The 26,822-nt window shown below is 31.4% G+C and overlaps 1 protein-coding gene across 1 annotated transcript in view; it reads left to right on the forward strand.

Annotated features, from left to right (window-relative positions):
* Nucleotides 1-3,655: 3,655 nt before the first annotated feature.
* The window catches only part of slif (cationic amino acid transporter slimfast), a 35,182-nt gene continuing 12,015 nt past the window's right edge, over nucleotides 3,656-26,822 (forward strand). The window contains exons 1-3 of the mRNA XM_088265297.1: nucleotides 3,656-3,801; nucleotides 22,821-23,061; nucleotides 25,028-25,156. Coding sequence (XP_088121423.1) covers nucleotides 22,830-23,061; nucleotides 25,028-25,156 — 361 coding nt within the window. The 5' untranslated portion in view covers nucleotides 3,656-3,801; nucleotides 22,821-22,829. The remainder of the gene's footprint in view (nucleotides 3,802-22,820; nucleotides 23,062-25,027; nucleotides 25,157-26,822) is intronic.

Here is a 26,822-nt window from a genome sequence, read left to right on the forward strand (position 1 = left end):
ATAAAATAAATAAGTAGGTGGCAACATGAAGTGGTTTTTGTGATCTTGTCCACTGGGTATTATTAGAGACTGTATCCATCCTGCTGTGGCTCGAATGGTCTCAAAATTAACGAAATATATCGACAATGGTGTATGATTAAAAATAGAAATTACAGAATAGATTTTTTTATTTCTTCACCCGAGTATAAGAAGTTTTTGCACCCAAGAGATAATCTTATGAAAGTAGATTACATTATAGTCAGTTAGAAAACTGGTTTCTTGAATACAATTTGTGTTACATAATTTGTATCTACTTATGTATTTAGTAATTACCTAATCTTTAATTAGGGTAAGTTAAACAGTAGGTACATGTTAATGTAATATTTAAATGCAATACACAATGCATACATGTTGGTAATTACATTTTTTTAAATGGAAAATTTTAGGGAAATTTTACCGAACATTTTATCCATAGACTTTTAAAAACAAGTCGATAGGTAGGAGAGTGGCGGGAATCGGGTCCTAGTAGAGGAAATATTGAAAAAGGCAAAAAATTATACATAATTATTATTAAGACTTACAATAAATCCTTTGGTTACCTAAATATAAAACATTATCAATTTAAACATTAAACAACAAAACGTTCGTAAAATTTAGAAAACGGTGTTTTAAAAAGTATCTTTGTCGAGTAATGACAAATAAAAATATCGTAAAGTGAAATGAGAAGCATTTTTTTTATATTTTATTCTCCTTAAAAAAAAATTATGTTCGTATGGGTAATAATTGCATAAACACTGTAGGTCCAATTTTATTTAAATGAGCTATAATATACTGCTACACAGTAAAACTACAATTTTGTATGCATGTGAATTTGAAATACAATTCTGTTTTTAAGTATTGTTTAGCAGGGTTTTCAAGTAAATAAATATTTTATACAATAAAACCCACAATTGGTATTCTGAGTATTCATTTTAAAATCTTATAAAATTGGATCTGGCGGATTTTGAAAGTAGGCGACACATATAACATAGTCGTTTATGCATTTTTTGCAATCGTTGTAATTATTTCATGTTATTTTCTATTTCTATATTATTCTCCACTCTTAATGGTATATAGAAAACCATTGATCTGAAAAAAGAGATGAAAAATTTTTTTTTACCAAACATAAACTTTTTGTTGTTTTTTTTTCGTGAATGCTTTATTCCGGATTGGTAATTTATGCTTTCCTGTATATGGTATATTAAATTAACATTTTTACAATGATTGCCTGTGTGTTCTTATTCAATATAAACACCTTACCCCAAGTCTTTGAAATTCGGAAACCCTCTTCTTCCAATTTTCAGCGCTCATTACATTGTGCCTTGCAGAAAAGGATAATTATTTAAATTATTATATAGTCTACGATTTTATTTTATTGATTACAGTAATCATAAATTATATGACCACATGCTGATTTTATAATATTATAGATGACGAACCATCAATTAACAAGTCATGCAATATTCTATAAAATCGGATTGTCTGACAAACAAAAATCCCGTTCTAAAACAGACAAATAAAGAAGAAGAAAAACAGTATAAAACTAGACAAACGTCTAAAGATTGTAGAATAACATTTTGGGTGAGTCCAAATCCTTGTTCACAAATCTGGGTTTCTCAAGAGTTACTTAGGAGTTATTTTTACATTTTGACATCACAACATGAGATTTATGATGTACTCGTATGTATGAGATCCAAAATTTTCATTTGTGACCTAAGTTAGTCACAATTGGTGAATCGACATATTTATTGAAATTAATTTAAATACTGTTTTAATCTTGTATGTATTTATCGAGGCAAATTTATTGGAAAACTATAAAAATAAAAATCTTTTTGGTTTTAGCCGAAAACTAATTTTAAAAAAAATAATCATCCGAAGAATATTTCAAATTTTTCAAACAAATATTTTTTTAATAATCACTAATGTCCAATTTCTATAAAACCTATATTTTATATGCTGAAAATCTGAAATCTGAAATCGAAGACTAGACAAAAAAATCATTTTTTTTTTCTATGCCACAAAACATAATTGGAGTTCAGCATTACGGTTTTCATCAAATTTAGTTCAAGCCATTGGGAAAAATAAAATTAAAAAAAAGTAATTAGTGCCTAGTTCTAAAATAATATTCTAATACTGGCAATAATGTGAAAATTTGCGTTTTTAAGGTAACAAAGAGTGGTTTGTGCGCTGTTGGTGGAAGGCGGGTACTTCGACGTAAAAACACCTGAAACCTGAAAAAAGGAGCGAATACATTGCATTATACTATTCGAAAATCCTGAAGCATTTTAAATACTTTTAAATAAATATCGATATGTAATCAGTATTGTGATTTTTTAAACATTTTCAATAGTGATAAAAATGTAACAAATAATATTATATTAAAATTTAAAGATAACTTTGTACAACCTACTAATTAGCAATCATTATACTATATTATGACACGTGTTTCAAAGTATTGAACATTACCTCAAATATAGTATTTGATAATGATTTTGTGTGCATTAAAACACGTGTAACAATAATAGTGTAATTTATCAGTTACCTTTAAAGTTATGTATGGTTAGATATCGTTTCAAATAGACTACCAAATCAATTAATGAATAGATTATTATTGTCGTAAGGCGTTTTCGAAATCGTTCAACATTGGTTTTATCCTTAACACAACCCAAAGTCTTATGGTGCATCTACAAAACAATAAAAAATCTACAGACATTGATTGAAATCATTGGCATTTTAGAGTAGTGTAATATTATAGTATATACAACGTCGACAATTGATTCGGCGAAGGTTTTTCTTCCGCGGACATGGTATACATGTACATATGTATATAAAATACAATGGTAAGGTTGGTTTACATTGAGTGAGTTTCTGACGTCAGTCCTGGCGCCGAGACTGACTTACATTGTTGACACGTAGTCATCTGTCGAGGTTTTTATTTCACGATGCCCACACGCTATTAAAGTCAGCAAGAAAAAAATATTTTTCGATATCACCCGAGTTTAATACTAGTAAATTATTTGTTGAGAAATGTTTTCTTGCTATAAAAAGATTTCACGGATATGTTGGAAGAAGAGATATCATTATCTGAAAAGAAACGAGTTAAGATAAGCAGTGGATAAATGATACCGAGGATAAACGACAGCGTTGGGGACCCTACAACAGGGGCGTGCATTCCATATATGCAGAAAAGCAGTGCCTATCCTAACTTACCCGTGTGACATAAAAAACGCAACCAGTACCTACCCTACCTTACTAAGTAGCACCTAGCTTACCTTACTACCTACCTCTACTGCCTACCCTAGCAACTAGTACCTAGCTTATTTACTACCTACCTCTACTGTCTACGCTAATTAATTACTGCCATACAGCTCTGATCGAGCAAGTAACCAACTGATTTGATGTTTAAACGATGTGGCAAGGAATGCGGACTGACTTTGAAAATAAACACCGAGAAATATGACTTGAATGACTTTGAAAATAAACACTTCAATAGAAGTCACATTGATTGATGACGTGAAATTAATTTAAACGATAGCAGTACTTGCTTTGTGTTTGATGTCAGTTAATGGCTCAGTGTAAACCCGGCCGTATACTAAGTAATAAATTCACCTCGAGTCAGTTGAAGTTTACCTGTGCAGACAGTAAGTACCTGGCCGTCGAGAAGGAAGTACTAACTAGTATCGTTTGCGAACAAGGCACTCAGTTAATCGTGATATGAATATATATTCATAGAAGTGAAATTGAAAGTTTTTCCGTGAGGAAAGAAAAGGATACCAAAAAAATGTAAGTAAATCCAAACTCAATAATATTTATACAGGAAAATCACAAATTCAACTAAAATTTCTTGTTTTTTATTGAATTTTCAAAATTATTGTCGGCAGTTTCTTTCAACAATTAATGTTTCCTTCCGTTCTTAGCATAAATATTTTATGTTATTGTGTCTGATAAGGTTACATATGATTATGAAATTAACAGTTTTATTACGACGATGTTAATATTTTATATAAAAACTTTGGTACGCTTATAAATAGCAGGTAAAATGTATTATTTAATTTTTCTTATGAAAATATGGTCTTAAAATTAAACATTAAATTATGTTTTCATACGATTTTATGTTATTTTCTCAACTAGAAGATGTTTTAAATGTCAACTAAAAGACAAAAATAAAAGTTTTTTTTCCCAATCGTATGTAAATCATATTATCAAAAAGTATTCGTGAATGTAAGATATTTATTAGATATTAATAACGCATTCATTTATAATATTTAAATTCTACGAGATACATAGTTTTGAAATTATTATTTATAACTGTCGTGATATAAAGTATTTTAATAAAATGTAGATATTTTTCGGTGTTTCTTTGTTAAAAAAAATAAAATCATCTCTGTAGTGTAGCCTCTGTAGTGTAATGGTCAGCACGCTCGGCTACCGTTCTGGAGGTCCCGAGTTCGATTCCCAGGGAGGTCAAATAAATATAAGGGATTTTTTCACTGTAATATTTATTCAATATTACCTTGGACTGGTACCTGAAGCGGAGGGCTGATCACCTTTCCTTCGTGTGTAAACGATCAAGATAACACTGTGTTCATATGAAGCAGTGCCCTATGCACCATTGGGGTGCGGATAAGGGTTTTTTAAAAACCTATAAAATATTCTTATAAATAACTTCATCGTCCATATTGAGATATCAATAAACATATTGCTTAAAAATACCATAAAATTACCTGTTATAAAGTTTTTTTTGTCCTCCCAGAAATACTTCTGGAAAAAAGTAATATAAATATACAAAGGTAATAATAATTAGTATTTTTCGTAATTATTTATTACAATCTGTACCCTGTACTGTGTTTAGATTTTTTGGGCATGTGAATCAAATGAGTAAAGAAAGGATATTTAAACAAATTTATATGGCGAATGTGGTTGGTAAGGAGAGGAAGACCGAGGAAAACTTGAAATAATCAAATATTTCAAATACTTGAAAGCGGTCAGGTCAAGATTCGGAATAATCGGCGTGTATGTATGAGAAGATTATGAATGTATGTAGAAGAGGCGAAGATTGTGTGCAAAGACAGATTAGTGTAGCGTTCTATTCTCTCTGCCTAGCCCTGCGGATGGTTAGTTATTTAGTTTATACAACTAATTTTAAATTATTGACACTATAAATATGAATAAATACCTTTTATATAAAACGTGATAGGTTTTTTTCAATGGAACGAAATTTGATTGACAATATTCTATTTTTCTTTAATCGACATTGGGTAGCCTTGCGGGGACATTTTTTAAAAATATTCTCCACTCGAGAAGGCAAGCATCCCAATAATTGAATATGATCCTTGCTGCTTTATACGTGCATAAATTAAATGAATATGAAATAACAATTTTCATGCATATCACATTTGATTTCATCTCGAAACGCGAAATAACAAGTGTAGAAAAATAAATGATACTATCATTTAGGTTATATCAAGCCTTGAACTGAACAAAAAATGCATTCAGATTCAAGGTGAACTATGCAAAAAAAGATTTAACAAAAAATCATTAAATTTATATCAGATAAATTTTGAGATATCTTTTAAATGAATTTACTGGAGAAGTGGGTACATTTTATAGCTCTTTGAACCAATTAACTAACTAAACATTACGCCGCTTCCCCGCAGGGGTAGGCAGAGAAAATAGAACGCCACACCACTCTGTCTTTGCAAAACATTCTTCGCCTCTTCCATGTTATTGCATCTCCTCATACATACCTGCCGATTATTTTTAGTTCTTTGTATTTTTGCAATTCTTCCGGGCACCCAGTGGTACATAGGGCAACTACTTGATATTTTTTTTGGTTATATCGATTTTTGTATAACAGACCTATAGAGGTCTACCCTACAAAAGTGCTGAGCAATTATTTTTAACGTAATGTATGGATTTTCCACATTATTATGTGGCCATCATTTGGTATGCATACCCATTCGTGTATTTGGTCTGGGGGAAAAACCACAGCAAAACTAAATATTTCACGTGCATAACAGATCGCTTACCTCAATCATAAACCAGTGGACCCAATAATCGAAAAATAAAGTTTTTTTCTGATATGCCCTTCTTTTATATTGTTGTCCTCGTTTTCACTATTAACAATTTGTTGACTCAAAGTGTGTCTTCTTTTGTATTATCAAAATACACTACTTCTGGGGCCATATATAGTATTGCGTGTATTGCTGTTACATTTACAACAGATGGCGCTGCCATTTCAGTATGCTGTTAAAAAAATAACTGTCGCAAGTAAAAACACATATTAAAGGTATAAAATATTAAATGAAAATATAAAAATACACCTTTTATGAATACCTTTTTTTGATTTATGATTTTGAAAACACTAACTTAGCATTTATATTTAGGCTATTATATTCAGAATTTTTCTTCTTCTTCTTCATCTTGTTGTAGGCCTTGTGGCCTGTTTTTACGAGGGATTAACCTCCTGCGATGTTATTTCCCAGCTATCGACCCATCTCTTTGGAGGTCTGCCCGGGAGTCGTCTACCATGGAGTTGGCCGTACAGTGCGATGTGGGGGAGTCTGGATGGTTCCATTCTCCTCACTTGCGCATACCATTGTCTCCTTCGTTGCCTTCCCCACCTAGCGACATCTTCGATCTCGCATATTTCCCTGATCCTGGCGTTTCTTATTCTATCTCGAAGACTCTTGCCTGATATGCTTCTTAGAGTCTTCATTTCTGACACTTAATTAAGTATTTAATATTATTTATAAATATTATAAATTTATTTAAATAAATTATATTCTTCCTTACCTATCCATATTTTTACAGAACATTTTTTCCAGAGACATAGTTTGTTTGCATTTCTTTACGACCAATGATAAAATGTACGATTTTATTTTTATTTTGATTGAACAATATTCACTATCAACGATAATTGGTTATTACGGTCAATTTAACCAGAGGAATAAATTTAGCAGATAATACTTAATAACACATATATGTACATGTAATACAGATAATAACTAATAACTTAATATAGCCGGATATTGGGGATAATCCTATAAAGTTCTAATCCTATATCTTATCGTGGCATATGAAGATGTCGTGATTGAATATATATATATATATATATATATATATATATATATATATATATATATATATATATATATATATATATATATATATATATATATATATATATATATATATATATAAATATATATATTTATCTTTGGCTTGAATGTTCGGGAAATTCATAAAAGAGGAAATATCTGGAATAGGTCATATTTTCATTTAAGATGTCCCTGTAAGGATAGAATTATCCTTTTGATTAAAATATCAACTAAAATCAGTTAGAAATCAAAACTTATGCCAAGGTTTTATTAAGTTATGTTTTCAAGTTTTTTTCTTACTTTTCACATTTCTGATCTAGACACTCGATAAAATACGTGCATATTAGTTATATGTACCATATTTATTGGCAAAACAGTAAAGGTTATAATTAAGTGCGAGCTACCTTTTCACTGTATTCAAAGATTATTTCTATGTTTGTTCTCCGTTTTATCAGGTGCAAAATATTAGCGCCTCATTGTTTGACAAACCATATCACCTCCCCTCTGGGCGAGGCAACTCTTTTACTTGCGGGGATACATTCAATTAGTGTATTTGTATAGAAATTTCGAAAAAAAACTGATATGCGGATGGGTTAAACATGTATTGTAATATGCGCCCTCGGCACAGGGAAACCCAGCGAGAACACATTATTAAACATTAAAAATTGTCTATATACACATGATAAAAATAAAAACAAGTAATGTATGGATTAATAATGGTTTTACATTTTCTTCGTCCTATGAAAAAGAAAAGACAAAACATAACAGAGAAGAATCACCTGTATTTATATAAAAAGTTTTAATTTCAATGAATTTTACTGACAAATCCCATTCTAAATTAATAATCTACATAATTAAAACGATGCAGACGCTCACTGCTTTAGATATTATCTTAATGACACATAATTAAAAAGTTTTTTTTTTAATAACGGAAAATTGTTTATGAAATTAATAATGCTTTAAAAGGAAAATAACATAATTTAAGTGATTTTTTATGCCGGTACCTACTTTTTAATTCAATCCTATGGAAAAGTCGTACAGGCTTTAGATATTACGTGAAAATATTACGGTCGTATTATGATAGAGTTATTATTTTCCTTGCTGTGGCTTTTTTAAATTGAACTGACTTTTTAAAATAATTTAATTGGTATATTTTCAAATACGATTTTATGCAGAAAACAATCAAATTATAAATTACAATAATAAAATGATACTTTAGTCGTAAAGATCGTATTTAAAAAAGGATTTTATATTTACTATTGTAGAATATTTTATTTTTATTACTACTACTACCATCACGCCGTTTTCCTGCAGGAGTAGGCAGAAAGGATGGAACGCCACACTCTTCTGTCCTGACATACACTCCTCGCCTCCTTCATATCCATACATATAGTCATACATGCCCTCCGATTACGCAGACTTTTGACACCACCAGATTTTAGGTTCTGATTGATCTAATCGTGCCAAGTATTTTTCGGTCACCCTCGTTCTGTTTTCCCTCTCACATTCGCCACATATATTTTCTTAGTCATTCTCACTTTATCCATCCACATGTAAAGAACTCTTCCTAATCCTTGTTCTATTTCCCCGCTCACATTTTATTTTATACATCTCAATATAGATGAAGAAGAATATTGAAGTTTTACAGGGTCTATCACCTATCATAGGCAGGTTAAGTGATTTATTTTTACACGTTATTTACACAATTAAGTGCCCTATGCACCATTATGTGCGGATAAGAGTCAATAGTAGTGTACATATATTTCTAATTAGCATAAATAAAAAAGCGATATATTTTATCTGGTACATCATCAATCTAATTAGGGATTTCGTGTGTTTTCTAAGAATACAAGTGCTCATATATCGTGTAAATTAATAACATAAATAAAACTTTTATTTTTAGATGTGCTCGTATATCGTCATAATACTTGATGAAATCAGCAAATTTATCAACATTTTTCCTTGTTATTTTCCTGAAACTGTTAATTTTTCTCGCATTTACATTAAAAAGTGTGATGCGTTTCTGTGTCATTACACCTAATCATTTTTTATCATTTGAAATAAAAATAATATAACATTGTTTGATTTAGTGACCAACAATTATGTATATGGAAGTTATACAGATATTGATAACTCTTTTTGTCACTTTTATGAGTCAAGGTAAAAAAATACAATATTTTATCTTGTGACTTAACTAAAAGACATTGTAAATGAAAATATTAATAAGTCTGAAAATATGCGTCTTCACATGAATCAGACTTTTGTAAAATCATTTCTTAATTTTAAGTTAAATTAATATAATATTTTCGTTAATTGATTCGGCAGTCACTTTGTGGAAAAGCCTATCCATTTTGAATTAAAATTTTACTTAGCAAATACCACTATTTCTTAAAATCTACTAAGACACGTGTTTCGATAAATTGAGGTGTTTGAAAATGATGCGGAATGTATCGAAACACGTGTCACAGAAGATTTTAAGAAACAGTATTTTTTTCTAATTAAATTTTAATCAAAAATAAATATAATTTGTAATTACAAAATTTTGAGTGTGTCCAAATACTTGTTCACAAAATCTGGATTATCTTCAATTACAGGAGTTATTTTCATATTATTTTGGGTAGAATTGGTGAATGTTACAAGTGTGTAAAGTGATCACTCAAACCAGCCTATGACGGTCGTCAGCCCCGTAAATGCCCAGACTTCCGTATTCTTCTTCATCTTTGATGAGATGTTAAAAAATAATATTAAATGTATTGGTTATCTCAACTTACGAATAGGTGCAGTTCCTTGATATATGTTCATTACATATTTTAAATAGCTTTTTATGACAACATTACTGTGTGACAACATTACATTACTGTGTCCAAATATTTGTTTCCAAATCTGGGTATTCTCCAGTTAGGCGTTATTTTAACATTTTTTTTACATCTCAACAAAGATTAAGAAGAATAGGAATGTCTGGGTTTTTACAGGGCTTGTATTCGTATATACCCAGACTTCCTTATTCTTTTTCATCTGTATTGACGTGTCAAATGTATTAAATGTTTCTATCTCCTTCTGGCCCTGTGGGAGACCGGCAAGTAATAGAAAGGAAAACATTGTTTACTCGTACATTTTTTGAAGCGTATTCTTTCTACTAAGTGCAATAAATTAACCGAATTTTACCACTATTTTTTATCATCTTTCCAATTTTTTTTTTCTTCGTGAGGTTCAAATATTTTTACAACGTGTGACAACAAATCCCCGCGATGACTCGGTTCCTATCTCAACGTTAAAGGAGTTTTACTGTACTGTACCAATGAGGTGAAAATATTTGAATATTTAAAAAAAAAAAAAACACTTTTATAATACCACTCACTGAGTTTTAAATCATTACACACGACTAGTTTCAACAACTTTAGTTGTTTTAATTGACAGGTGATTAGTAAAACAATTTACTAATTATTCGTTTACAACAAAGGGTTAAGGACTGGTTTGGCGAACTCTTAAAATTTTAGACACCGGTTCTAGAGAACCGGTGCGAATCGGCTGAATCCCACCACTGGTTATATTTCAACATAGACGGGGTAAATCCATAAAAAATGTTAGTCCACACTAACTGAATACATCCTGTAGCTGAATGTTTCTACCGAATATTCGAGCAAAAAGCTATTTAAGATTTTGTGATTTTCTTTCAATGGAACTGGTAACGTGTAAATGCATAAATTGCATGGCTAATAATATGCAATGCATTGACCCGATTTTACCTACTTAGTAATTCAACTACAGGACTATACACCAAACTAGTTTGTAAATATGTGCTTTGAATTGCGACATGCTATAATTCTAAAGAGTTGATGACGTTAATAATGCATATAAAGTTTGAATCTGTATTGTAAAATTAATATAATGGCCACTATTTGCTGTGTTTCTAAATACAATATTTAAATATAATATTCATTGCACTATTTTTAACTCAAATACAATAAAAATGTAGATTTTGGATATGAACTACGATGATCCCTATATTTAATTTATTTTGTTGGTTTTTTCAACAAAAGTGATAAGCGATCAATTTTAAATATAACCAAAAACATTGTTGACATCTCAATATAGATGAAGAAAAATATGGAAGTCTTGTGTATTTATAAGGCGTATGACTTGTCATAGATTGGTAAAGTGATCACTTTACACACGTGCAACATTCGGCACTCTACCCATGATTGACAACGACACTACTCAAAGTCTAAATTACAGAGTCGTGTCTTTTGTCCGGACAAAGGATGAAGAGGAGTTTCTTATTTTTATTTATTTTTTCATCGTGTCACAGTAGATTTTAAGATAAAAATCGTGTTTTTTGTTGTTTAAGTTTACTTGGTTACCGTTATTGTGACACTGCATTTAGCATCATTTTCAAACAACATAAAACCCCAAAATGACGCGACATGCCTGAAAATATATGTCATTATAGATTTCAAGAATTAGTCTATTAACCATGTAAAACTTAAATTTAAAATGGAAAGATATTACCACAAAGTGACTGCCGAATCAATTAATTGAGTTTAATTTACTTAATAAATATTTTCAATAGCTATTGCATTCTCAATGCCAATATGAATAAATGAATTACGGTGAATATTTATGACTGGGTAAATACAAAATATGTAGGCACAATCATCGGTGAATAATTATATTTGTATTCGAAACGGAAATGCGACAAACACGAGTCGTTGTTAAGCTAGTTTTTTTTGTCCAATTCATTAAACATTTCCAATGTCAATGTCATTTATTTTGTATTATGTGTCTATCCGACATGTCATTACCATGGCTGTATACTAGATACGACAAAGCAGGTCTGACGTGAATAAAAAACAAATTTGGATTGCATATTTTGAAAATAACCTTCATTACTATTATAAATGTATGTATGCACAATACTTTCACTCGGGGCTTTTTTCGATGTAACGTGGTGGAACTGCGTTTCGGCATCTTTTTTTACATTTTTTTTAAATATTCAAAATCAATTAGACGAAACAAAGTTTGCGGTAAAATAATTACAGTAAATATTTATTTAAAAATGATGAAGTATGGTATTGTAATAAATATTTAAATGATATTTGAATAGAATTTTGTGAGTAAAAAGCTTGACATGAAGTGAGTTCCCGGACATTTTTGTTTTAAAAAAAAGGCCTGAATTAAACACATTATTTAAATTCGGTGGAAAATAACTGATATTCGTCACATCACATCCATTGCAATGTTCAAAGAGGATCCATTTTTTCTGTATTTTATAGTTAAAAATGTCTAGTTGACAATGTAAACTAACTATTGAATAATATTATCCTTGAACAATATGTTAATTCACTTTCAAATAAATTTAAATTTATTATTTGAAAAAGTGTTTTATTATTTGCTGAACAAATTCGATAATTAACATTTATCGTCTCAGGTAAATATTTGTTCAATTGCATAATGTCGATTCTTATTTGCTTGTTTATTATGCGGTTTTATTGTTCGATCGATATTACGTCGACTGCTTTCTTCGATGTTAAATTTCAATCAGCAAACGTGGCTGTGAAAATCAATGAAATGTTTTTTCCGTATATTCGTCCGCTTATAAATCTTGAGATGTCCGCTTATTACATTTATATGTTTTACATTTACAAATTTTATTTATAAATAATTAAATAAATTATATAAATGTGTATACACATTATATACATTACTTTCTGCGTATACATTATACGCAGAAAGTTATGTTTATTATGGTCTTTATTAAACTGGCAACTAACGCCCGCATGCTGAAAATATGCAGAGTGCTAAACTTGGTCACGGACTTTTGTCCACAAATGATTAAAACACAATTATAAAGGTATTTATGCAGATACTTTTTATTTTAGTACCTATGTAACTAAATACAACATGCTCATAAATTATATTTGAACCATTTACTTTATAATTTTCCATTTTATTACTTAAAAACTAACCTAATCATTCAATCAATATCTTCTTCTGTGGTCTCAATCTTGCGGATTGGTTTGCAGCAACAAATCACACCTTCTTCGCCATTCCGATCTATCATGCGCCACCCTCTTCAGCTCTTCATAAAGGAAATGAAATCACCATATTACTTAATATGTTATTTTATTATTTTTTCATTTCTTTTTTATTGTAAGTTATATTTTCAAAAGATTGCCTGGGCGTAACAGACATTAATAGGAAGGTAGAGGAAAGACAATTCGCTACTCCTTTCAAGAACGTCATAAATAAAAAATCGTCAATTTTCAGTTGTGCATATTTTCGAAATGCCCAGAAAATGTACTATATCTTAGCAAAAGCGGCATATTTTTAACTTAATATTTACCCGCCACAGGGCAGAAAGTGTAGTTTTTGCATTTTGAAGAAAAGGTATCGTTTAATTATTTTTGTAAATATACTAAATAATTTTCAAATAGAGAAAAAACCCTCAGGTTTTACCTAAAAAGATCTGTTGCACAGTAGAAAGTTCGATACGTGGATTGATATTTATTTTTGATATATTGTATAGTATTTAAAAATTTAAAAACGTTCTCTTGAAAAATCAAGTTTTTTGATTTATGACGTTCTTGAAAGGAGTGAGCGAATTGAGATGGTGTGGGCATATGGGACGCAGAGAGCCCGAACATGTAGATAACCTGGCAATAGAAACGGATCTTCCTCGAAAGTTATCTAGAGGAAGACCAAGGAATTCATGGGTGAAGCAGAAAGATAACATGATTTGAAGGCATGGCCTAGGTGACGTTGTCCAGGACAGAAGGACATATAACCTGAGGACGAGGAGAGCTGACCCCAGCAGTCTACAAGGACAATAAGCCAGGATGTAGCCAGGAAGAAGAATATATTTTTAAAAGATTGTATGAATTGATGTTTGTTGATGGTGATAGACGTCTTATTGGAGATTACGGTATGATACACCAAAACGTTTTTCTGAGCAAATATCATTTTATTATAAATGTTGGTCAAGATGTACTTCTGTATGATTTAAAACATCGCCATGGTTGTTTTTTCGTGATGAGCTCAGCTCTGAAGTGTATTGGTTAACCTGCTTCCTGGTTAGATGATTCGGATAATAGAGAGTTTACTGAATACCTACTCAATTATATATTCTTGTGAAATGAATGAGTATATTCATTATTAAACTTTGTGCTATAAATCAATATTCTTAAATATTCATTGATTTGCCATACACTTTATTTATTAAAATATATAAATGAAACACTGGTATAAGGCCATATTTGATTTCATTAATGTTTAAATGAGAATGTTTGCAAAGACAGAGTGGTGTGGCGTTCGATCCTCTTTGCCTACCCCTGCGGGGAAGCGGCGTAATGGTTAGTTAGTTAGAAAGTATGGAAAATGGAATCAGGAAAAGAGTTGCGAGTGGACGTGTAGAATTAAATAATAAAATAATATGAATGAATATTTAGATGTAAATTTAAGTAAAACTTAACTTTTTTTGAATGGTTAATGATTTTTGACCTCGATTGTACGCAGGTACAATTATCGGTGTTCGGGTAATAGTGTCACGGCTATCGGGGTAACGATCGGAAATTATCCGTTACATGAGTATAATACTAAGTGTATATTTTTTGCACAAAACAAAACAAACTTAGCACTTATATCGACAAATAATATAAAAATGTAATTCTGATTTCACTTTAACCAAGATTCCATGTACCAGAGCCGATATAACTATTTTTCGCTTTAAAAATTAAAAAAAAAACAGCTAACTAAAAAGTTTTACAACATTTTGAGTGTGTACAAATACTTATATATAATTATACTTAAATGATATACTGGATTATCTCCAATTATAGGAGTTATATTTCATATTATTTTTTGACATCTCATCAAAGGTGAAGAAGCATATGGAAGTCTGGGCAATATTGGTGAATGTTACACGTGTGTAAAGTGATCACTTAAACCAGCCCATGACCAGTAAATGCCCGCAGTTCCATATTCATCTTCATCTTTGATGAGATGTCAAAAAATAATATATGAAAAATAACTCCTTTAATTAGAGATAATCCACATTTGTGAACAAGTATTTGTACACACTCAAAATGTTGTAAATAAATTAACTGGTCAAATTATGAGCTAAAATAATAAAATTGAAAATAATATGAACTAAAAAGCTTAAAATCATTTACATAAAATGTAAAAATTCCGCGACTATACTAAATAAAAATATAATATAATATATAAGACTATAATAAATATTTCTCAATAGAAACTTAATAAATAGTAATCGCGCAGCTTCTCCGCAGGGGTAGGCAGAGAGAATGGAACGCCAAACCAGGCTGTCTTTCAAAGAATTATCGCGTTTTCCACATGTATCTCCTCATACATACCCGCCGATTATCCCGACTCATGGCCATGCCTCGGTCTTTTTCTCAGTCTTCTTCTACTTCTATCACCAACTATATTCGTCTCAAAAATTTGTTTTCTTTACTCATTCCATTCTCCAAATATGATGATTGAATTTTTTTTATAAATATTAGTGTTTTTTATTTACATTTGTATATTTTTATTATACTCTTGTAGGCTATCCAGAAAATAAAATCATACATAATCATCCCACCCTATAAATATTTTACAAGGTTTAATGTATTTAATTGCTTAGTTACAAATACAACCTTAGAACAACAACACCCTATATAACTCCTAAAATGAAGGTCGAACCGTGAAAATCCAAAGCCAACCGGGGATTATTCAGGGAAAATTACATCTACATACAATAAATATTTAAATAAAGATATTTATATATATATATATATATATATATATATATATATATATATATATATATATATATATATATATATATATATATATATATATATATATATATATATATATATATATATATATATATAAATATATAATATATATATATATATATATATATATATATATATATATATATATATATATATATATATATATATATATATATATATATATATTGTATAATAATTCGACAGCATCCGGTTGGGGAAGGCATCGCAAATAATCTCCTCTTTCCCACTGACTAATAAAATAATATTATGAATTGTTACAGAAGTCAACTCTAAAAACACAATAAAACTGCTGTATCCGTGTTTGCATTTAGTATCATGCTTCACTGATTTTATATCTATCACCAAACACAATATTTTTGCAAGGCGCTGGTACAATTTTTATATTTGTTTGCTCATATCATGCATTTTTCTTTTTTTTTAAAAAAGAAAAGCGTTTTCATAATATGCTGTTATATAATAATAGTCAGCTACAGGCAAACGGATACAAATCGGAATTCATAAAGGCGCAGAAAGCAAAAAAAAAACCGTTGCGGCTGGCATACACTTTCGCAATTCACAACACACATCGCTTACTCCTTTCAAGAACGTCATAAATCAAAAATCGTCAATTTTCAGTTTTGCAAATTTTCGGAATCTCCAGAAAATGTACTATATCTCAGCAAAAGTGGCATATTTTTTACTTAATATTTACCCGCTACAGGGAAGAAAGTGTTATGTTTGCATTTTGAAGAAAAAGTATTGTTTAATATTTTTTTTAAATATTTTTCAAATGGAGAAAAAACATTCAGGTTTTACGTAGAAAGATCTGTTGCACAGTAAAAAGTTCAATAAGAGGCTTGATATTTATTTTTAATACATTGTATTGTATTTTTAAACTTTGAAAACGTTCTCCTGAAAAATCAAGTTTTTTGATTCATGACGTTCTTGAAAGGAGTGAGCGACTTGTATTTTTTTTATATAAAAATTTTGTACTGGCATTTCTAGGAGTGGCTTGATATTTATTTTTAAAACATAGTATTATATTTTTAAACATTAAAAACCATCTTCTGAAAAATCAAGTTTTTTTATATATGACGTTGTTGAAAGGGTGAGCGACATGTCCAAATCCTTGTACGCTGTTTTTACATTTTTACATCTCAACACAGATGAAGAAGAATATGGAAATCTTGGTATTTACAGGGCAAACGACCTTTCATAGGCTAGTCAAGTGATCACTTTACACACGTGTAATATTCACCATTTTACCCATGATTGACAACTACACTACTCAAATTAGTTAGTTAGTTAGTTGCGTCTGATTGTGGTCCCATCGTTGTCGCGGACTCTTCGAGTCAGAGTTTCTGGGTTCGAACCCACTCTACCACAATTTGATCCCTGTTTCCAATAATAAGCCGCTTAGTCTCACAGAAATGCTATGAAATTAAAGTATCTTTGTAAATAATCAAAACACAATTATTTATAATTAAAATGTTACTTTGTTTTAAAATCACTGTAAATATTTTATTATAACTTAATTTTAATGTCCACCGTTTTCGAAACATTATAATAAAGTTATAAAAATATATATAGTGATTTTCAAACAAAGTTACATTTTTATTATAAAATGGAAAATCACAAAAATTAGTGCTTCAAATATAAATTATATAATGTTTTTTAACTAATTAAAAAAAATTACTTCGTTTTGAACTAGAATTGAAACGTATTCTTGACATTTACATTTGATTTCGGAATCTGTTAAATTCCATTTGGGAATCAGAATGATTTTCCACTAGTCTGACGCCGGTATTAAATAAGTAATTAACCCTTTCCGGTCCATATAAAAAAAAAAATCTACCAGGTCCACAATCGATTTAGAGCATTACAGGGTAAAACAATACATCCAAGTTTTTTTTTTAAATAAAATTACACTTGTGTCAAAAATAAATATTCTGAATGTATACAATCTTGTCTCTTATTATTACATTTTATAGACATCTATAGATGAAGAAAAAAATATGTTTGTTTGTATTTTAAAACTTAACTGAAAAAAATGTCGAATGACATTCGACATAGGACCGGAAAGGGTTAAATCCCAATGAATTGATCGAGAGTCTACGATGGTAAAAAAATATAATTAATTGATTATGCGCTCCCTATTGACCATGCTTGCGTGTCTGCGTTCCGATTTCCGACCATTCGTCATTATTCAATTGACTACATATTTTTTTGACGGAGAAAGTAATGAACAAGTACTCTTTATATGACGTAAGAAATTGCAAAGTTAAATAATGGCGATTCACAAGCATCTAAATCCTTATCTACTTCTCTGGAGGCATAATAAGAAAATTATTTTTATATGGTCATCTCCACATAGATGAAGAAGAATATGGAAATCCCATGTACAGGGATTACGACCCGTCATAGTCTGGTTTTAAGTGATCACTTTATTCAAGTGTAACATTCGCAATTCTGCCCATGATTAACAACGACATTTTATGAAAAATTAAATTCTTGTTATTCACGAATTTCTGAAAGTTTCTGAGAATCTCGAAAGTTGTATTTAAATTTCATTTTAAAATATGGATTCCATCATTCAAATACAAATATAACTTCTATGCATTTTTATTTAAGTTTAACTTGGTAAATACCGCTGTTTTTGTAAATCTATTGTGACAGGATAAATAAATAAATTAAAATAAGAAACAGCACTTATCATGTCCCAAGGACACAACTCTAAAATTAAGACTTAGCTTCATGTACGGTGTTTGAAAATGATGCGGAATGCATCGAAACGCGTGTCTCAATACATTTAAAGAAATAATGGTATTTAACAAGTAAAACTTAATTTTAAAATGGATAGGTATTACCACAAAGTGACTGCCAAATCAATTAATGTAACTTCTATGGTTGAGTAGCGTAATTTTTTTTTTTGATTAGGAGAGTTATTTTATATGAAATGTATTTAAGATTCTTCCGGAATTATTTTATTTATTTATTTATTTAAACTTCATGTACAGAAAATAAAAAGTACATTGGCGGGCTTATTCCAAAAAAGCAATATCTTCCAACCGACCAAAGACGGACTAGTGATATTGATCAAGACGTTTGATACCATATATAGCCGTTTGCAATCAGTGGGCAGATAGTACTTGAACATTTAAAAAAACATAAATTACAAATTGACATTTAAAAAGAAACATAAATTAACAAAAGACGATAATAAGGATGGCAAAGGAAGAAGGGAGTTTAGGGGAGGAGGTAGAGGGAGGATGTTTGATCGACAGTTAGGATTCTAATGACAGATAGTAATGTCTCAGACGTTTTTAAAAGTTAATACATATTATTGTCTGATGTAATAGATTTTATCAAAAAACTAAAAAACAATTATTAACAATTAGACAAAAAAGTATTCTAGGATTCTAATGATAAATAGGTAGAATCAGGTAGCAAGTTTAAGTTTAGGTTGTAGTTTATTTTACATACTGGGAGACGCTTAAAAACGTCATTTTTTATTTAACTTATATATTGACCAAGATAGAGATCATACTCTTTATAGAGATTTCATTTTAAGGTCAAATATTAACATGATTTCTGAATACTGGCACCAACGCGTGTACATTATGGAAGCTCTTAATTACTTATATGGTTAAAAAAACATCAACTTGCATCTCTTAACGAAGTGCAGTTCACAACATTTTGAGTGTGTCCAAATACTTGTTCAAAAAATCTGGATAATCTCCAATTACAGGAGTTATTTTCATATTATTTTTTGACATCTCATCAAAGATGAAGAAGAATATGGAAGTCTGGGCATTTACGGGGCTGACGACCGTCATAGGCTGGTTTAAGTGATCACTTTACACACGTGTAACATTCACCAATTATACCCATTATTGACAACAACACTACTCAAATTCTTGGAAGTTCTATATATATATGAACCAATTTAATGTTTCTGCTTAATAAAAAAGCTTCTTTACATCTCACCAATAGATGTCTCTAGTGAAGTTCTAGTGATTCAAGAACAAGGTTTCTAAATTGGTTCATATATATATAGAACTTCCAAGAATTTGAGTAGTGTGGTTGTCAATAATGGGTAGAATTGGTGAATGTTACACTGTGTAAAGTGATCACTTAAACCAGCCTATGACGGTCGTCAGCACCGTAAATGCCCAGACTTCCATATTTTTCTTCATCTTTGATGAGATGTCAAAAAATAATATGAAGTGCAGTTCGTCAGAAACACGTTTGATCTAGCTAAGACCTTGAGAAGCAATTATAAAGAGCGTGTAACAGTAGCAAAGTGAATACAATATTAGTTGCAACAAGAATATTTATATACTTATGTATAGTATAATATCTCATTTTGTGTCCGCCTCCGTGGTGTAACGTTAAGCGTGTTTAGCTACCGTGCTGGAGGTCCTGGGTCCGATTCCCAGGGGGAGTGAAAATAAATATTAGTAATTTTTTACTCCAATTTTTATTTAATGTTACCCTGGACTGGTCACCTGGAGTGATCACCTTGCCTTCATGTAAATAACGATCAAGATAACGCGTCAATACGGTGCAGTGCCCTATGGACCATTGGGTGCGGATAAGAGTTAGAGGAATAATATATAATAAAAAAATATGTATGTATGCGTAAATGAATCTCCGAAATCAACCCCGGACTAAATCATTTCAGGCTGAAAGGATTTCTTGAAACGATTACACTAAAATTCTTTATATTGTCCTAGTGATTATCGACAGTTTACATTTAAATGTGTGTAATATGTTGGATAACGTACAAATTATAACAAAATATGTACAACAATACCAAAACTCATTGATTATTCTTCTTATTATTTTTTGACATCTCATCAAAGATGAAGAAGAATATCATTTATGGGGCTGACGACCATCATAGGCTGGTTTAAGTGATCACTTTACAAACGTGTAACATTCACCAATACTACCCATTATTGACAACCACACTAATCAAATTCTTGGAAGTTCTATATTATATGAACCAATTCAGAAACATTGCTCTCGAATCACTAGAACTTCACTAGAGACATCTATTAGTGAGATGAAAATAAGCTTTTTATTGAGCAGAAACTCTTATATCGGTATGTGAGGTCCGAATCCTGGATTATAATCACATACACGGGAAACGACAGAAAATATCATTTTCGTTTTTTTATTATTTAAGCTTATTATTTGACCAGTTAATTTATTTAATACATTTTGTGTGTCCAAATACTTATTCACAAATCTGGATTATCTCCAATTATAGGAGTTATTATTCATATTGTTTTTCGCTTATTTAAGCTTCTTTCATTTCGCCAATAGATGCCTCTCGTGAATTTCTTGTGATTCAAGCACAATTTTTCGAAATTGAATCATATATATAAAACATCCAAAAACTTGAGTAGTGTGGTTGTCAATCATAGGTAGAATTGGTGAATGTTACATGTGTGTAAAGTGATCACTTAAACTAGCCTATGACGGTCGTCAAACCCGCAAATCTGGATTAACTCCAATTATGGGAGTATTTTCATATTCTTTTTGTCAAAAAATAATGTGAAAATTAACTCCCATGATTAGAGATCAAATTTGTGAACAATTATTTGGACACACTCAAAATGTTGCAACATTTCCTGCCCATTGATTGTTGTGATGATTTAATTTAATTTCCTGATTCCATTTTCCATATTTTTTACCTGAAATTAATCTGAGATACATGTTGTGAGATTTAAGCCATGTACTGATATTTCTTTGTAGAAATGCATTTTATATGGAATAAATATTAAAGTAACAATTAAATCGCTTTTTTCGCTATTATTTATTTGACTAGTCACAGGTCTTATATGAAAGGTTGAAATTTGTCTTGCCTCCCATCAGTCTGGTGATGTCGGTAACAATGAAAACCGGTGACTGGTGTAGTAAAATAAAAGTGGAAAAAACTAGAGACTTGTTGTTTTATTATATATTTCTATTTTTTTAAACACATTGTTTTCAACTTATTCAAGTAGTTTTACTCGGACATTTTTACCTCGCTTTTTTTTAGTTTCAGAATTTAAATGTACAAATAGATGAAACTCTTCTAGAATACCATTTTTTTAGTTTTTCAATGTAAATTCAACTAGTTTTGAGAACTACAGATGTTCTCATTAAGGGTGAAAATTCACCAATATTTCCGTATCAGTACAGGTTGTCCCATACATTTAGGGCTGAGCCGCACGAAACCGACGAGCCACAAGCGGATTCGCGAACCATAGTTTGCCGACCACTGCCCTAGTCTTTCTTATAAAAGAAGGCATCGAACCGAGACCTCTTTAGAGTATTTACACTCAATTTATTGTTATCAAACAATATTTTCTAGTGCATTGTTAAATCAATTAATGTTTATAATTTTCAGATAAGACTTTAATAATGCCGTTTACTATTATTCGCAATAACGATTATTTTATTGTTTAGATTACAGAAATATTCTATCAACATGAAGGCAAGAACGTTTAATTTTTTTAAGTTTAAAGATGCATTTTTCTAAGAGTATGCAGCGACGACGATGAACAGCGGACTATATTGTTTTTAAAGGAATTACGTGGTTTTTTTAAATAAATTTGATACTGGATTATTCATCCTACAGGCGTTTGTGCACTACACGGAATTTTACCGTCCGGCACTTCAGTTAGCATATAAAACGGATGATTGGCTTGTGCTTTTGTCTTTCTTTCTTCGGATCGGTGCTCTTGATCGGTGCGTGAACACGTTGCGCGTAATTCGATCACGCTAAACTGTCGTAGTCAAAAACACCAATCCTCGCAAGGTGCTCTCTCGTACGGACTGACATGATACAAACAGAAGAAAAAAAGAACAACTACATGAGCAATAAACAATTCCATGATATTTTTTCTTCCAGCCGTTCACGATGGGCTTCCAATCGTTCTGGGGCGCCCTGAAGCGCTGCAAGACTATGCGGGAAGACCAGCAGGAGACCAAGCTCGCCAGGGTGCTCAACCTGCTGGACCTCACGTCTCTAGGAGTGGGCAGCACGCTAGGGCTGGGCGTGTACGTGCTGGCTGGAGCCGTGGCCAAGACGGTCGCCGGGCCGGCTGTCTGTATTTCCTTCCTGGTGGCGGCCATTGCTTCCGCTTTTGCAGGTTTGTAATAAAAAAAACCCTTATCCATATTCCATGGTGTCTAGGGTGCTATATCGTTCCGACGCACTCACATATTGATCGTTTTTACAATTATTTTTTTATTCGCTGTCCGCCTCCGTAGTGTAATGGTCAGCACGCTCAGCTACCGTTCTGGGGGTCCCGGGTTCGATTCCCAGGGGGGTCAAATAAATATAAGTGATTTTTCTCTCTTATATTTATTCAATATTACCCAGGACTGGTACCTGAAGCGGAGGGCTGATCACCTTTCCTTCGTGTGTTAACGATCAAGATAACACTGTGTTTGTAAAGTGCAGTGCCCTATGCACCATTAAGGTGCGGATAAGGGTTTGAATGAATGAATTTATCGTTTTTACTATTAAAATAGCTACCGTAGAACGGGGCTACTTGAACTTTGATGTGTTACTTGAGCCCAGTACAAAAAAATCTGTATTTGGTCTACAATAATGAACGTATCGACATAAATTATTGTTTCCCTGACAGGTGACACGTATTGTTACGATACTTGATTAAGATTAAGATTAAAGATTATTTTTTGTACTGGGCTCAAGTAACACATCAAAATTCAAGTAGACCCGTTCTACGATAGCTATTTTTATCGTATTCATTTTTATGAATAGCCATAGATTTTTTCTTCTCTTCACTCGTCCAAGTTTCGACGCATTTGCGAGTGATTTTGGCGCTTACAAACAGAAAACGTTGTTTTTTTTAACATTTAAACATATACTAAGAAGAATATGGAAGTCTGGGTATTTACAGGACCTATGACCGTTCAAAGCAAGGTTAAGTGATCACTTTACACACGTGTAACATTCACCATTCTACCCATGACAACCATACTACTCATATTTTTGGAACTCCTAGATCAATCTCATGATACAGTACATATGAGTTCACAACAGCCATCTATGTTGTATATTGAGAAAACTTTTATTTAGCAGATACCCTTTTATTTGGATGTATGCAAGATCCGAACCTCGGGTTATTTTTATATACTGGGAAACGCCAGAAAATACGATTTGCAATTTTTTTGCAGCTTATAATTTTACGAGTTATTTTTATTTATAACATTATGCGTACACTAAAAATGCTGTGAATTTTATGTTATTTTATTTCATTAGGTTGAAAATATCTTATGAAACACCCTTTAATATAGTTTTTATCTTCTTCTTCTTCTCTGGTTTCAATCCTGGGATTGGTTTGAAGCAGTTTCCTCTGTTCTTCTCTTCCATTCTTCCCTGTCTTGTGCCGCTCTTTTGAAATCTGTATATGATGAGCAGCGCACGTCCACCAACAGGTCCTCCAGGTACTCTCGACGTGGGCGTCCCCAGAGTTTGTCCCCTCGGTCATACTCTCCATTATGGCATGCAAGAGACCTTCTTGACGTATTACACGGCCGATCCATCTTGCACGCCTTCCGGACAAGGTCCTGAGCAGGTGCATTCCTCCTTCGATTCCTTGAAGAACTTCCTCATTCGTGATGTGGTCTCTCCAGGAAATTCTTAAGAGTCTTCTATAGGACCACATCTCAAAAGCCTCTAGTCTCCGCTTACCCCTTTCGGATAGGCACCATGTCTCGCAGCCGTACATCAAGACACTCCATACATAGATAGTCTTATATCTTGATAGTCGGCAAATAAATTATCCCACAATTTTAAATAATGAAATTAGTACAATTTGAGATAAATACGTTTGTAATAGTAAAAACTATCATAAAGCTTTATCGTATTTGAATACACTAGGATGGATATAAACATGATGATTATTTTATGACCTTACGTTGTCACGTCACACATTATCCCAAACGCATGACAATAACGAGTTTCTGAACTTTTTGCACCAAATTTATTCATTATGTCACTTCCTGTTCTGTTTCTAATTTGGTAAAATCGTTTCCATTGTTGAGATAATGTGGATAAATAAGTTCTCAATTTGTTTTTTTTTTCAGGAATTTGTTATGCTGAATTTGCCGCTAGAGTACCTAAAGCAGGGTCTGCTTACGTTTATAGTTACGTGAGTGTTGGTGAATTTATCGCGTTCACAATAGGATGGAATTTAATATTGGAGTATGTTATAGGTAAGTTTTAAACATCTTTTATGGGCTGAAATGAGAAGGAAAATCTATATTTTTTTATACAATAGAAGATGAATTTTTGAGCATTTCAGATCTTTGACAGGTGCCGTGGCATAGTTGGGTAGACGCTCGACTGTAAAACTGGCGTCGTAGGTTCAATTCCTCCCAATTGCAAATAAATTCAGGAATGATTTATTTTTAATTGGTCTGGGTATTCGTGGTGTATTTTTCATATTTACCTTCCCTATCATTGCTATCCTACCTGCAGACAAGCCACTAAAAGTATTAGCTTTGAGTGTTATTGTATTTTTATTAAACCCTGGCATTTGAGTGGCTTAATTGATCACTTTATATTCACCGTTTGTCCGCCTCCGTAGTGTAATCCGTAGTTCTGGAGGTCCCGGGTTCGATTCCCAGGGGAGTCAAAAAATATAAGTGATTTTTTCACTTTAATATTTATTCAATATTACCCTGGACTGGTACCTGAAGCGGAGGGCTGATCACCTTTCCTTCGTGTGTAATCGATCAAGATAACACTGTGTTCATATGATGCAGTGCCCTATGCACCATTGGGGTGCGGATAAGGGTTTTATTATTATTATTATTAATATTTATTCAATATTACCCTGGACTGGTACCTGAAGCGGAGGGCTGATCACCTTTCCTTCATGTGTTAACAATCAAGATAACACTGCGTTTATATGATGCAGTGCCCTATGCATCGTTGGGGTGCGGATAAGGGTTTGAAATGAAAAATGAAATTATATTAACTTGTGTAACGTTTTTTCATTCTGTCTATTATTGAACATAATAATAATAATAAAACCCTTATCCGCACCCCAATGGTGCATAGGGCACTGTGTCATATTAACGCAGTGTTATCTTAATCGTTTACACATGAAGGAAAGGTGATCAGCCCTCCGCTTCAGGTACCAGTCCATGGTAATATTGAATAAATATTACAGTGAAAAAAATCACTTATATTTATTTGACCCCCCTGGGAATCGAACATAAATATATTATTAAATTTTAAATGATGTATATATCCACAGTTGTAGGATTCCTTTCGTGTGTTAGTTGTTACTTGATAGACAGGGAATTTAGACTGGTGGTGCTTCAATCAATTTGAAATTGGAGAAATAATCGTATATAGCTTTCTGCAATCAGACGTAGATGAAGTTCATTCCGAACGAGTTCACATATATGTATTTTTTAGAAGAGCAAGCCTAAATAATATAATTCTTATTTAAACATTTTTTATTATAATTCTAATATTACCACTGGTTACTAAAATAGTAATATTTATAACTCGGATGGCAGCACAAAAAATAATCCATTGCGAAATACCCTTAATTAGCGATAAGTTATCTCTAATTTTTGTGAATTGTAAAACACTACAAAAAAAAACTGTTTATGTAACAAAATAAATATGAAACTGACTTAATAACAAATAAAACACTTGCACTTATGAGTATTATACAATATTTTATTACGATTAGTTTCTAAAGCTACAGAATCTTGCATCTACAGGTATAAATATAAACTTTGAATAAAGTTTATATTTATACCTAAAGATGGAAGCATCTATAGCTTCCAAAGATAGTCGTAACGAAGTACAATACTCAAGTGGTAAAAAAACAAATGTTTTATTAGTAATTAAATCATATCG

The sequence above is a fragment of the Brachycentrus maculatus genome, unplaced genomic scaffold, assembly GCF_059751285.1.
Source record: "Brachycentrus maculatus isolate JH-2025_06_01 unplaced genomic scaffold, ASM5975128v1 h1tg000244l, whole genome shotgun sequence".
Taxonomy (NCBI): domain Eukaryota; kingdom Metazoa; phylum Arthropoda; class Insecta; order Trichoptera; family Brachycentridae; genus Brachycentrus; species Brachycentrus maculatus.